The sequence below is a fragment of the Ochotona curzoniae genome, unplaced genomic scaffold (assembly GCF_017591425.1).
Source record: "Ochotona curzoniae isolate NIBS_2020 unplaced genomic scaffold, NIBS_Ocur_1.0 contig_1, whole genome shotgun sequence".
In the NCBI taxonomy this organism is placed as follows: Eukaryota; Metazoa; Chordata; class Mammalia; order Lagomorpha; family Ochotonidae; genus Ochotona; species Ochotona curzoniae.
In genome coordinates, this window is record NW_024464918.1 from 38,502,358 (window position 1) to 38,517,496 (window position 15,139).

At 41.8% G+C, this 15,139-nt stretch overlaps 1 protein-coding gene across 2 annotated transcripts in view; it reads left to right on the plus strand.

Moving 5' to 3' along the window:
• The first annotated feature begins 8,886 nt into the window (after positions 1-8,886).
• The window catches only part of RANBP17 (RAN binding protein 17), a 266,615-nt gene continuing 260,362 nt past the window's right edge, over positions 8,887-15,139 (plus strand). Inside the window, exon 1 of one of the 2 annotated variants that reach the window (XM_040976743.1) lies at positions 8,887-8,925. In XM_040976743.1, coding sequence (XP_040832677.1) covers positions 8,908-8,925 — 18 coding nt within the window. In that variant the 5' untranslated portion in view covers positions 8,887-8,907. The remainder of the gene's footprint in view (positions 8,926-15,139) is intronic. The other variant, XM_040976736.1, reaches the window with a different exon arrangement.

A 15,139-nucleotide genomic window follows, 5' to 3' on the forward strand; every position in this document is an offset into this window, starting at 1 on the left:
CCCCTTTCACCCCAGATATAGGGAAAAAAAATGTGCAAATAATGGTCTTACCCACTTTCCTGTAGTCCTTGAACCTTTGTGCTCTAATTAACTATGTAAAGAGTGTCAAAAAAAAAAAAAAAAGAAAAAGAAAGAAAAAAAAAACCCAGAAAACTAGACCAAGATCAGTACTAGAAAAATAACTTTCTTCAATTTCCTTGCATGGAATAAATCTGTGGGTATTAACTAATTTATTGTTGTTATGAAGGTATAGAGTGTAAACTATGCTTTAAAGAGGCAAACAAGAAAATTGTGGAATAAAGGTGAGTAGAAAGTCTGGTCTACAGTGAGGGGAAGAAAGAGAAATGGAGTCTGAATGTTTTTTGTTTTAGCTTTAACTTTTAAAACCTATAAATGTTAAATATAATAATAGGAGCTGAAATAAAGGAAAAAGAAACCATCCCTAAAATTTGAAAACAAAAGACAATGAGACAAGTAACCTCACCATAGACAAGTTGGAAACTTAATCACACAAGAAAGAATTACTTCAAATGACTTATAACCAATAATTTAACTGTATATGATACAAACAGAAGAAAGTATATTATATTCAATCATAATATTAGTAAAATTACAGCATAACAGTTTTGAGGCAATTAAATGTATGTATCAGTATGGTATGGCAAATTATGTAATATTTATGATACTGTCATTATGAATCAAGATTTTTTTAAAGATTTTTTTGAAAGGTAGATTTACAGAGAGAAAGTGATACAGAGAGAAAGATCTTCTGTCCACTGGTTCACCCCCTCAAGTGACTGCAATGGCTAGAGTTGAGCTGACCCGAAGCCAGGAGCCAGGAGCTTCTTCGGGGTCTCCCATGCACATGCAGAGTCCCAAGGCACTGGGCCATCCTCTACCGCTTTCCCAGGCCACAGGCATGGAGCTAGAAGGAAAGTAGAATAGCCAGGATATGAATCATAAGGGATTCCAGTGCCTGCAAGGTGAGGATTTACCACTGAGCCATTGTACCTGGTCCAGGAATCAAGGTTTTTAACATTAAAGATAAAAATAAATATATAAAAATAAGGTAAATAAAAATCTGTAGCCTTAAAGTTGAATTGGAAATACCAGCATAAGTTCATAAGTCTATCCTTAAAATAAAACCAAATTATTTCCAAGGTTTACGTAATAATTTTTTTTTAGAAAGTCAAGATACTAAAAGGAACCAGGACTCCTCACAGAAATGGCTGGTACCCGGTCTAGGGAAGAAAACATTCAAGTTGAATCTGAGCATCTTGCCCTATCAGACCCTAAGGATGACCCTAATGGAGTTTTCTCGCCCAGAGTTCCAATTCCATGGGCCTCCCACTGGTCAAAGATAGAACCATGTAAGCATCAGCTTGCGTTGGCGATAACTGCCATGGTCTACGCACATCAAATAAGTTGCAATTTCATTATTGATAAAGATACTAGCGCAGAAGCTATAGAAGCACATTAAATGACATCACAGGGATGCAATCCACCAAATAGGAAATGTTGGACATTGAACAGGATGAAGAACTCGTTTTTTCCATTAAATAAAAGACCAGAGAAATAAAAGAAGGAGAAAAAAACTAATGTAGATCGGTGACTTGTACATCACGTAAAAACATCTTGATTCAAGCAAACTAGATAAATAGGAACTGATTAAAGAAACTGTTAGATTTTAAGGCACATTAAAAGTTTTTAGGGGCTATAATAGAATCATTTTTGCGGTAAAGAGAAAGGAATACTTACTTTTTAGAGAACTATACTAAGTATTTATAGTGTCTGGAAACTGCTTCACGATGAGTCACTTAAGGGTAAATCCTATGGAAGAAATAGCAGATGAGAAAAGGCTGAAGCACACACAGGGGCTGACCGCATGTGAGGACTCATCATGCTATCATCCCTGCTTGTATATATGTTTAAACTTTCCATCATTACGGAAATTCTAAACTATATGGAAGCATTACACTATAAACATTATGAAGTTAAACATAAGTGAGTAAGTAATTGATGAAAGAAAACTCTCCTGCCAGATTACAGGTGAGCCTGTGAACTATAGTCTGATGACTGCACATTCAGGGAGTTGGGAAACCAGGTGAAGACATGAATACCCAGCATAATGTCGATGTGTACGGCACGACCTGTGTTCACGTGAGACTGAAGGGCATCAGTGCTGGCACACTTCTTTTTACATAAAAGGCAGAAACTGCAAACAATGTAGAAGGATCAGATCTTACTATGTGTTGCAATTGTACTTGCCTTTAGAAGTCTGAAGTATAAATAGCAAGGACTGGCATTACAGTGCAGCATGCTAAGCTGCGAGCTGCACATCAGCGTGCCATATGAGAACTGGTTCAAGTCCCAGCTGCTCTGTTTCCCATCCAGCTCTCTGTTAACACACCTGGGAAAGCAGCAGAGGCTGGCTAAAGTGCTTGTGCCCCTGACACCCATGTGGGAGACCCAGAAGAAGCTCCTGGCTGCTTAACTCTGGTCGTTGCAGCCACTTGAGGGAGTGAACCAGTAGATGGAAGACGCCTCTTTCTGCGTCTCCTTCTCTCACTGTCCCTCCCTCTCTGTTATTCAATCTTTCAAATAAATAAATCTTAGTTTTAAAAGAAAACATGCAAGCTATGCTTGCTGTATTTCATATGTAATTCTTCCTTTTAGTTCTTTCTTAATTTAATTTTCTATTTCTAATCTGTAAGGTAAAGTTACAGAGACAGAAGGAGCAACAGAGAGAGATGGAGAAATCTTTCAAATGTTGGTTCACTCCCCAAATGGTCACAATGGCCAGAGCTGAGCTGATTCAAAGCCAGGAGCCAGGAGCTTCCTCAGATATCCCAATTGGGTGTAGGGCCCAAAGACTTGAACCATCCTCTGCTGCTTTCCCAGGCCATAAGCAGGGAGCTAGATTGGAAATGGAGTAGCTATGACATGAACTAGCACCCATACGGGTTGCCAGTGCTGCAAGTGAAAGCTATTATGCCATGGTGCCAGCACCCCTTTCCAGTTATTATAAATGCCATTAAATTTGTCTATAAAACCTCTTGACCTCTCTCAAAACCACAATCATCTTTTTTTTTTAAAAAAGATTTTATTTATTTTTTTTTTATAGGAAAGTCAGATATACAGCGAGAAGTAAAGACAGAGAGGAAGATCTTCTGTCCGTTGATTCACTCCTCAAGCAGCCACAATTGGCCGGGGCTGAGCTGATCCGAACCCAGCAGCTAGGAGCTTCTTTTGAGGTCTCCCATGCAGGGTCCTAAGGCTTTGGGCTGTCCTTTGCTGTTTTCCCATGCCACAAACAGGGAGCCAGTGGGAAGCAGGGTTGCAGGAATTTGAACAGACACCCACATGGGATCCCAGTGTGTGCAAGGTGAAGAATTTAACTGCTAGGCTATGGTATCAGGCCCCACAGTCATCTTTCCAATGTCATTTTCTCCATCTGTTCCTTTCCACTGCCTGCAAAATAATATTCCAAATGGAGATGGCTAGTTTTGATGATTTTCCATAATCTTGCTCAAGAAACAAAAAAACCTCTCCAAGCTTACGTCAGCTACTTCCCCTCCCAAGTCCTCCTTTAAACCAAAATGATTTGCCCCAGTGCATTTCAGGAATTGAATCCATGCCGTTTCCTTTCTTAGGATTACTGTTATGCAGAATTCACTGGCTGTTCAGCCTTTGCTGCTACCTACACTGCCATGAAACACTTGAATAGCAGGAAGTTAAACTTGTAACTGTTACTAAAGGACTATTCCACTGTGGTAACAGGGGAAAATGACAGGAGACCAAAACAGCCAAGGGGGTGGGGGATAGAGAGGAGGAGTCCCTGTACCTAGAAAACTATAGCATGGAAAGGAATAATAATAATAATGATGAAATATTAATAAATAATATTACTGATATTAATAATTAACAATCACTAAATAATAATATAATATTCATAATAATCATTAAACATTTACCACTTTCTCAGAGATTCTATCTTCAAATATTCTGTGAATTATGGTTCCAACATATGAATTTGGAAGAGGGGAACAAGCCGTTAGGCCATAACAAGAAAATAGTGGAATATTGGTAGAGAAAGCATTTAAAGATCTGTTCTGAGAATACTGGTTTTTAAATACATTGCATCTTTCACTTGTGAAACCGCAAACCTATTGTCTATGTAGGCTCTTCATTTACATAGCAAGTTCTTGCAAGCACCGAATCACAAAGAATGAATACAGATTACAAGACCACAATAAAGAAGAATACCAATCCATTGACTATGAGAAAGGAATACATTCACGCAATGTTTTGTGGGAAGTACCACTTACATCTACCTGCCTACTCACGACAGTTTTTTTCAGGATTGAATTCCAAACGATCTTTATTTCCAGACAAATAAAGGACTATATATATATATATATTTTACTAGCTTTTAGGGGCCAATTTACTCATATGCTGAAAAAATTTCACTCCAGTTGGTAAGATTAACAAAATGATACGGTTTGCATTTGTGCTAAACATTCCCAAAGGTTTTATTGAGGAAGTGAAAGAAGTTGCATGAGTGATTCAAAGACTGAAGAACAAGATGAGTTTAACCTCCCAGTTCACAGGGTACAATTTGGTAGAAAAACCTTCATATAATCTAAGAATCATTAAAATCATTTGCAAAACAGACAAACTGACTTCCACATGGGTGCTCCCCTGTTTCATCTCTGACACCCTGAGAAAGACCACTGCATTGAGACTCTCATACCCTTGTGAACCAGCCCTTGTATAGAGTCCTGTTCATCCAATTTGAGCCTGAATGGTTTCTCCAACTCTGTTTTGCTATAGCTGCGAAGGCTCTTGTTGTTTTACCATTCTCGTTGACTTCAGGATTAGCAGAAGATTTCATTTGTAGTCCCCACTTTATCATCAAAAGGGTCCTTAGTTAATGATAAACTATATGATCCATTTATGTATAAGTCAGCCCTGGAAGTTTTTTTTTCTTTTTTTCAAAGTAGGTTCTTTTTTTTTTTTTTTTTTTTTTATGCTCTAAAGGGAAATTTGTGTCTTTTCTGCCTACCAGAGCACTGGTAGTTGATGTAACACTGTTTTCATACATATCATTTATAATTGTGAAAAGAATCAGACAAACCTAAATTTTTTTCAATAGAGGACTAATGAAATAAATCATGGTCTAACCATATAATGGATACAATGGAGTTCTTAAAAGGAAATGAGATAGATCTATAATATTAGTGCTGAAAAATATTTAAGCTGTGTTAAATATATTGCTAAGCAGAAAAATCAACATTCAAAATATTATATCATGATTTTGCACACAAAAAGAATGCTCACATATTTATGCGCAAATAACTGGATGGTTGTTGCTGCTACACGAAACTGAATTATTTCTTCTTATTTGTATTTCTTGTTTGTGAGACAGAAAAAGCAGAGCCAGGACTCACTCAAAAACAGGCCCTTTCATATGGGCTGTAAATGTCAATTACTTGGCCAAATACTCGTTCCAAGATTATTATTTTTTTTTCATTTTTAAAGGGTTTATTCTGTTTGTATTTGAAAGACAAAGTGACAGAGAAATGTTATATCTGCTGGTTTACTTCTCAAATGACTGGAAGGGCTGGGGCTGGGATGGTCTGAAGCCAGAAGCCAGGAGCTTCATCTAGGTCTCCTATTTGGGTACAGGGACCAAAGGACTTGAGCCATTCTCTGCTACTTTCTCAGGCCATAAGCAGGGAGCAGGGTCAGAAGTAGAGCAGCTGGTACTTGAACCACTGTCCATACAGGATGCTGGTGCCATAAGCAGGAGCTTAGCTTGCCACCCCACAGCATCGGCCCCAGGATTAGTCATTTATAAGGGACTGCCATTTTTTTTTTATAACTTCCATGCTATTCAACTGTGTGTATCTCTTACATAGTCACAAAAACTTATTGAAACACTTTAAAGATAAGTCACTGAAACCGAAAAAGCCAACTGCGGGCATCACCATTCACTGATCCCCCATAACCTGCTCAGAATAGTAAATCTAACCTTAGGGTAGGGCAAATGGGAGGAATAAAAAGGGAGAAAGAAAAAATGTACAGACTTGTTTTTTTGTTTTTCTTTGTTTTTTGTTGTTTTTGTTTTTAGCTTTCTTAGGCTTTTTCATTTTTCATTATCATAAGAGACCACCCAGGTGAGCTGGGTATTCTCATCGCGATTTTTTTTTAAGATTTATTTATTTGTTTTGGAAAGTCAGATCCACAAAGAAAAGGAGAGACAGAGAAAAGATCCTCCATCTGCTGGTTCATGCCTCAAGTGGTCACATTGCCTGGAGCTGAGTTGAGCTGATCTGAAACCAAGAGCCAGGAGCTTCTTCCTGATCTCCTGTGCAGGTATAGGGTCCCAAGGTTTGGGTTATCCTGCACTGCCCTCCCAGGTCACCTGCAGGGAGCTGGATGGAAAGTGGAGCAGCTTTTAAAACATAACTCTCAAAGAAAAACGTTGCTCCTTAAGGGGAGGACTTAGGCTCTAAGAAACAGCACACAATTGCCTACTGAAGAAATAGGAGTATGTGAAGGACTTAATGACGCATTTTAATCCAAATGAACAATACTTGGGAACCAATTTACAAAATATTGTTGTTATTGATAAGACCTAAAGGTATTTTATAGAAATCTTTTGGAGTGTTGACATACCTAGTTCTGCAAATGGCTGTGTGCACAAATGAGCAAGGACCGGTAGTAGATGTTTCTTTGCCCTCTTCTTACCGCGTCTGTAAAGCCATTTAAAAAAGTATGGTCAATGACCACAGAAAAACCTCAAAAAAAAAACAAAAACATTTTCAATTAACCAACATGAAAGAGAAATGCAGATGAACATATTATGCATGTGTAGTTCTTTGAAGGGGTCTTAAGTAACTAAAATGTAGGCAGTGTCTTCTGCTGTTCTTTATTTTTTTTTTTACCTGTCTGCCTTCTGCTGGATTCCTAAAACTTGATGAGGCAATAAGCAATATTTTTAAGTGTATTTAAGAAAACTGCATATGAAGAAGACATTACAGGGATTATATACTAATGTTATCTATATTTTGATTAAAAGTGCTACTAAAGCAAATGACTAATCTTGGGTTTTAGCTTTTCAGTATTCACAGAAGATTTTAATCAGATATGAGTAGTTTAAAGTTTCAGTCTCACAAATAGAAATATATAGACAGACTTTAAATATAGCAATCTTCCAAAATTGCCCAGGCTAGCAAAGCTGGATGGGATGGAAAGAGGTAGAAAGGAAATATTCATCACAATGGTAAAGCTATAGATGAAAATAAGCCTAGGACACTGTTGGGTTAACATTATAACCCCATCCCACTAAAATATAGTTTTTATTCAGGGGTTATTATTATTCTATTTGATAATATTTAAATAATAATAATAATAATAAATAAGATTTATTTTTATTATTATTTTTATTGGAAAGGTGGATATACAGAGAGGAGAGACAGAGAGGAAGATCTTCCGTCTGATGATTCACTCCCCAAGTGAGCGCAAAAATAAATCTTTAAAAAATATATACACATATATAGATGCTCCAAAATATATATGTATATACTAGATGTATATAACAACTATAAATAAAAGCATTTTTGGCATCAATTATACATTCATGGGTGCATACACACTACTGTAGAAAAATGGTGAAAATGAAATTAGAAAATAAGCTTATTTGGGTATAAAAAGTGCTGAAATCTATGCATGCTTTTACTTGATTCATAATATGCATTTCCATGAGTTTTTTTTTTAACACCCCATGAAATTGAACAGCTAAGCATACTCGAGAAGGCACGACTCAATTGCTCACTATGTTGAAGAGAATAGCACACTATAAGTGACATTGGACTCAAGCTGCGGCAGACCAAAGAGAAAACTTCCAAATAGCTCGTGGGATAGAGAGAGAGAAGCATGGACATACCTCCTTCCAAGGAGCAGCAGTGAGACTGATGGCTGATTTCTCAGTGGAAACAACGACACCGGAAGACAGAGAGGTTTCTTTGAAATGCTGAAAGATTACAACGCAACCACAAAAAAGACAAGGTGGAATTCTATACCCAACCAAACTATCCTTCACATGAAAGTGAAATTAAGGTGTTTTCATCTTCACAAGACTGAATTGATAGCTGACCTGAACTACAAGAACGTGAAGCAGTTTCCCCCACGTACGCCCAAACACAGTGACCCACCACCCCAAGTGGAAGTGCTAACTTCCAAAAGAAATAGCCCCAAGGAATGACTGTGACCCACTTCTCCAGGAAATTCTCACTCCAATGCCACCATTTGGTGTAAAACATTAGTTCCTAATTAATGAGAAGTAGGCCAAAAGAGTTAAACTAGAATGTTACTTCGTTTAATCACAGTTAGAAACCACCTGGTTACTTTTGAACAAATTCCGGGCCAGCAGTTGGCATGTATACCCCAAGCAAAGAGTATGGCTGTGTGTCAGAGAGGCAAGGTGAATGTTAGGATGAGAAAACCGGAGATGCAGGAGTCCGGAGACATGGGGAACAGTTGCGCTGTGAGGGCCACGAGAGGCGCCAATGGCTGACGGTTGGGCTGTGGATGCTGCGCCGGCAGGGGTCGGAGGTCGCCGGGGTCGGAGGTCGCCGGGGAGGCAGCGGTTGAGCCGGGGGCGCGAGGGGCGGTTGAGGCCCCGCCCCCTCGGTCGGCCCCGCCCCGTCCCGCTCGGCCCCGCCCCGCGGAGCGCCTGGAACGCCGACGCCGGTGGCGGCTGAAGCGGCGAGCGAGCGAGCGAGCGGCGCAGGGACCCCGCGGGCGGCCGGGCGAGCGGGGTTCCGCGGCGCCCGCTTCAGCTTCTTTCCCTTCGGGTGCCCCGGGCGGACCGGCCGGCCGGCGCTGCCGTCTCCCGGGAAAATGGCGCTGCACTTCCAGGTCAGTGCCGCTCTGCACGGTGGGCCAGCACCCACAAGTCCGTCGGCCCCGTGGCCGGCGCTTGGATTTGGAGACCCGAGGGCCAAGGCCAGCGGCGGGGAGGCCGCAGGGCCGCCGCGGGCTGGCGTCCCTGGAGTCTCCTGTCCTGGGCCGCCAAGCCGGGGGCCGCGACGCTGGTCCTGGTGGCCGGAGCCGGACGACGGGGCAGCTCGAGTCCCGGGGGAGCGGGCGGGCGAGGCGGGGGACCGGGCTCGGGGCTGGGTCCCGGGAGGAGCAGTGGCGGGCATGGGTCGCCGCTGTCCCCCGGCGAGGGGCGGCCCGATCCCGGCCGGCGGGGCTGGCTTTGGCTGCCGCGTCCCGAGCCCGGGAGAGCCCCCTTCCACGGTCCTCGGCACGGTGGAGGCGGTCGGGGAGAACCTCGGCAGCGGCCGGACTTTAATTGGTCGGAGGAGGCAGGGGCTGTATCTTTGGGGAGTTGTGATGAAAGGCTCCGCGGCAGCCTCATTGGTGGAGGAAACTGGGGGGGCCGGGCGCGGTGCGAGGCGGTGAGGATGCCAGAGGAGGACAGGGTAGCTATCCTTAGGGCTGCATTCAGTTATTCATTCCGCCAACATGTGGAGTCCCTCCACCCACTCCCCCCACGGGGTTCCAAGCAGCGCGCAAAGTTCTGGGGATAAAGGGTGACATCATCTTACTCTCATAGCCCTTGCGGATCACAGACAAGTACGGTACAGGGTGAAAAAAATGATGTTTCAAGTGCCGAAAAATGGGCCGTCAGCCAAGAGTGTGTGTGTGTGTGTGTGTGTGTGTGTGTGTGTATGGGTGTTGGGAAGCAGTAAAGCAACACTGTATTCTACGAGGTGCTTTGAGATTAGAATTTCTTCCCTTTTACTTCACAGCGTCTTCTTGTACGAGGCAATAAAGTTTAACGGCTGTGAGCAAAGTCTGGCAATTCTTCTCAGCCCTGTGGGTATTGAAAGCAGAGCTGGTGTTAGCTGGGTGAAGAGGAAGGGAAGGAGATATAGGGACAGAAGGACTGTGCGGAGCAGGGCAAAGAATTGTGCAGGAACAAGGCATAGTGCCGAGTGTTGGTTCTGGTTGGGGCACAGGGTGCCATTGGAGGGAGGAGACCAGGGGAGGCTGTGGATGGCTGGAGATGACCTTAGCAAGGGAGGAATTTCCCAGTCTGGTGACAGTATATGCCAGTGTCACATTCGCCTCTTAGATTTTCTTGGATTCCCTCTTGTTCATGTTGACTTACTACCTTTTTTATTGGATCTTCCGGAGTATCTTTTCTTTCCAATTAAACTCTCTTCTGTCAGGTAATTGTGAGTGCCACACGTTACATTTTGACTCCTTGCTGTTTCTAACGGTTCCCCAGGTCAAAATAATGTATTTATTAGCACTTTAGTAAATATGTCCTGTGGGAAATTTTCACAGGAAGAACCTCACAGGAAGGATTTATGGGTTATAAAAAGGTAACCAGATGTATGCGGTGTGCGTGTAAGTCCTGAGAGTAAATTTACAAGTATGGTGGGGCTTTAAAACTTTTTCAGACTTGAAAACATGGTAACATAGTAAATCACCAAGTCCTGGAAGTGTTTCTTCATCTTTAGATACTGTGTTAGAAAAGTTCACTGCTGATGTCACAACTGCTCATGTTGGTCTCCCAGGGATGTCCTTCACAGTGGATATGGACAGCTTAGAAGCAGAGTTGGATAAATGAAAGAGCAGACCATTTTTGTTATTAGAAAAAGAGTAAATTCCTCAGTTTTAAATCTTTTTAGCAACTGGAATCATGCTGTTAGTTGACTCAAGGAGCGTGTGTCAGTCAGGTTAAATATGCCTGATTCAAAATGCTTGCGACTGGAAGTGTTGAGATTTTGGGTTTGGGAATATTTGCATTTTTTAATAGTTTTATGATACAGTTCCATATTCCCTTATCCCCTCCCCAATTCCTCCCCCCCCCCCGGTTCCTCTCTATCATTACAGTCATATGTCCATCATTGCGTGCATGGACAATGGCAGAGAGTCCAGCATCCTATTGTCAAGACATAGTTAGACATTGTCAGTTTCATTGTAAGTCCATCTTTGTCTGGAAGCAGACATGCATACTACACTGCATCCTCAGATCTGGGTATTAGTCTCCATTTCACAGCTACTGTACATCCCCTTAAATGAAAAGTCATAATACTGGAATATTTGCATGTTAACAGGATGTCTTAGAGATGGGATCCAAATCTAAACATGAAATTCAGTTATATTCAGTATAGACAGCTATACACATAACAGGAAGGCTAATTTTTAAAAGTAAAACATTTTGGGGACATTTAGAGTTCATGTGTTTGAATTAGAGCACGCTCAGTCTGTAGTGACACTCAGCAGTTTGAGTTTCTATGAGCTCGTGGTGGAGTCAAGCTCCCCACTAGCTTGAGTTTATCTTTTATTTCTGAAGGTCTTGAGTCAGTAGAGCAACTGTGACTTGTTCAGGATTGCAGAGTTAGATTAGGGATATTCGGTAATAAATGCCTTATTCGTTCCACTGCCTGTTTCTTACTATCACCCAACAGGGTGGTAACTAAAAGTTATATTATCAAGATGATGAGCAAAGAAATAGATTTCTAGTATTGGTGCCGTGTATATGGGTATCCGTTTGCATCCTGGCCGCTGCATTCACCTTCTGCCTTCCTGCTCTTGTGCCTGGGAAAGCAGTGGAAGGTGACCTGAGTCCTTGCACCCACGCGGGAGATGCGGAAGAAGGTCCTGGCTCCAGGCTTCCGTCTGACTCCACTCTGCTGGATGACCATTTGGGGAGTGAGGCAGCAGATGAAAGACCTTTTCCCTTCTTTTTAACTCTGCCTTTCAAATATAGATAGATAGGTAGGTAGGTAGATAGATAAATAAATTATTTGTTTAGAGTGAGATTAGGGTATCACCTTATAGTCTTTTCTAATTTTAATGTCATACAGCCTTTTTTTTTTTCCCCATCATGATATATAGAAAGTTTCACTTGTGGAGCTCATTATATAAACATTGATAGCCAAAGGCCATCAGTGTGGAGTTTCTGGCTGTTCCAACCCTTACCTATTTTGCCGTGGTTGCCTAGAGGGCAGAGGGATCGGTAGCTCAGGTACACATATAACCCATTCAGCACACATGCCTTCTAGTTGGCAAGCTACGGGTTAGGGTGCCCTGTCCCCCAAGCAGTAATGTACCTGGGTAATCTTTGGGGATGCAGTCCAGATTGCGGGGTGTTGAGGCAGAGTGAGGAAAGGTACGAGAGCTGCTTTATCATCTCTCGTATGAGTGTAGGGATCCGATGACTTGGATTATTCTCCACTGCTTTCCCAGGCCACTCAAAGGGAGCGGGATTGGAACTGGAGCAGCTGGGACATGAGCCAGGACCCACATAGTGGATGCCAGTGCTGCAATGGAGGATTAGCCTGCTGTGCCACACTGACTCCTCATTATAATATTACATAATATTAGCAGTAAACTAGCCTTTTAGTTAAATATTGGCTGTCAGACGTTATATGGTGGTATGTATTTAGTCCTCCAATTAAACCTATGAGATAAGCACTGTTATTAGTCACATTTTTGCTGCCTGTAATATCTGGCTTAGTTTATTTTTAAAGTCAAGGCCTACTTTTTCAAAGAATTTTTGGCCTAATTAAATGCATGGCAGCATAATTAGTTTATTCTTAGATTATGCATGGTATTCATGGTGAGACCTTGGTTCATCATAAAAAAGGAAAAGATAACCTCTTCACTTTTGTATTTCTTACTCTGGAAAAATTGAGAATGTGTGTGTATTATTTATATACCATACATTTTCTGTGCATTTAATTTATTTTTTTAAAGTTTATTTATTTTTATTGAAAAGGGAGATTTATAGAGAGAAAGAAATACAGAGAAAAATATCTGCTATCCACTGGTTCCCTCAAGTGGCCACAATGGCCAGAGCTAAGTTGATCCAAAGGAGCCAGGAGCTTCTTCTAGGTCTCCCCTTTGGGTGCAAGGTCCCAGGGCTTTGGACTGACCTCGACTGCTTTCCCAGGCCACAAGCAGGGAGCTGGATAGGAAGTGGAGTAGCTAAGGTACAAACTGGCACCCATATGGGATTCTAGTTAATGCAAGGTGAGGATTTAGCCACTAGGCTACCATGCCGGACCCTTTCTGTGCATTTGAGTATTGTGAACAGTGTTAAAAGAATATTTCAAAAATTTTTTTTTTGTTTTTTAAGGAGTGCAACTTTTATTTTCTTTTTTTATCTTTTTTTAAATTGTTAATAACATTGTATTAGGTGATACAGTTTTATAGGTGCTTGGATTTCCCCCGCTCCTCCCACAACCCTCCCCCCATGGTGCATAACCACAGTTCAAGTTCAGTTGAGATTCCTTCATTGCAAGCACATACCCAGCATTGAGTCCAGCATATTATTGTCCTGATAACATTTAACGTCTTCTTGGGGAGGCCTTCCCTGGTCTGAAGGCAAAGCTAACAGAATAAAATCCCGGTCAGTTAAAAGCCCCAACAAAACATCAGCAACAATATATAGTGTTATGAAATTGATTGACATAGTATTGAGTAAATAATATGTTAAAACTGGAACTAAAAGATGTTTGTTTTGCTGCAAGATCCATGTGTACTTTGGGATTGGCTTTGGGAGCTGTGGTTAAGGCACTGCTCAGAATGTCATCATTCCCCATCAGAGTGCATGATTTTGGGGCCCAGGTGGCTTGGCACACAAGCCTGCTACTGGCAATGCTGCAGTCCCATGGGAGTGCTGGTTGTCATTCCTGCTGCTCCATTTTTTATCCAACTTCCTGCTAATGTGCTTGAAAAAGCAGTGGAGGACAGCCCAAGTGTTGGAGTTCCTGCACCCATTTGAGAGGCCCAAATGAAGCTCCTGGCTTCTGCCTGATTCAATCCTGATCTTGGTGACCATTTGGGGAGCGAACCAGAGGAGGGAAGATCTCTCTTACTCTGTCTCTTTTTCTTTCTCTTAATGCTGCATTTCAACTAAACAAAATCTTAAAAAAAACAAAACCCAGAATGTGTGGCTTGGAGTCCCTGTTGCACGGATCCCCGTTTTCTGCTCATGTGCACCGTGGGAGGTGTCAGGTGGTGACCCGAGTTGCTGGGCCCTTGCCACTGTGCTAGAGACCTGGGTTGAATTTGTGGCTCTGGTTTCAGCTTGGGCCAGCCCTGGCTGTTGGAGGCATTTGGGGAGTGCACCAGTGGGTGAAAGACAGCTATCCAGAACCTTTGCCTTTCAAGGAAATAAAAATAAGTCATAAAAATTAATTTAAAAAGTAATTTGCGTTTTCTGTGACTCTTTTGAGGATGCCCTCATAGTAGAGATTTGCATTTCTTTGTCCAGTCTTAGTGGGGGAATTGTTTAAATTAGAGTTCATTTGAGAGCCTTTATTTTAATACAATTACAGCCTCATTTTTTTTTTTTGGACTGCTATTTTCATGTTAGCAGAAAATAACCAAGCCTGGGATAGTGGGCTGTGTCCTGAATAGGAAAGTGGAACATGTCGTGAGGAGCTAAGCTAAGATAGAAGTGGAGGAAGTGTTGGGAGCTTGAGATTGCATTCAGTGTTAATTGTATGTGCCTGATTGAGGGAATGTGTGTATTAGAGTAGCTGTGAAGTTTGTGTATAACTTCAAACCAAAAAGGACAAAAAATAGTATTGTTCTAGGGATATCTCATTACTTTGTACACTTGCATGTCTTTAAAATCTGTGCCACTGTTTTTAATCTTTCAAAGAGTAATTCTAACTTAAGTCAAAGTGAAATAGCTTGTTTTACTAAGATGGCTTTAACAAAAAGAATTTTTTTTTTTAAGAAAAAAAGATTTATTTATTTTTTTCCTGAAAGGCAGAGTTAGAGTAAAGGAGACACAGGGAGAGATCTTTCATTCCCTGGTTCACTTCCCAAATGGCTGCAACTACCAGAGTTGAGCTGCTCTGAACCTGGGAGCCACGAACTTCTTCCAGGTCACCCACATGCATGCAGGGTCCAAGGCTTTGGGCTATCCTCTGCTGCTTTCCTAGGCCACAGGCAGGGAGCTAGGTAGGAATTGAAACATCTGGGATACAAACTGGTGCCCATATGGGATCCCAGCACATGCAAAACAAGGATTTATACACTGAGGCATTGCACTGGACCCTCCCCAAAATTCTTTTAAGTTGAAATAGCATTCCTC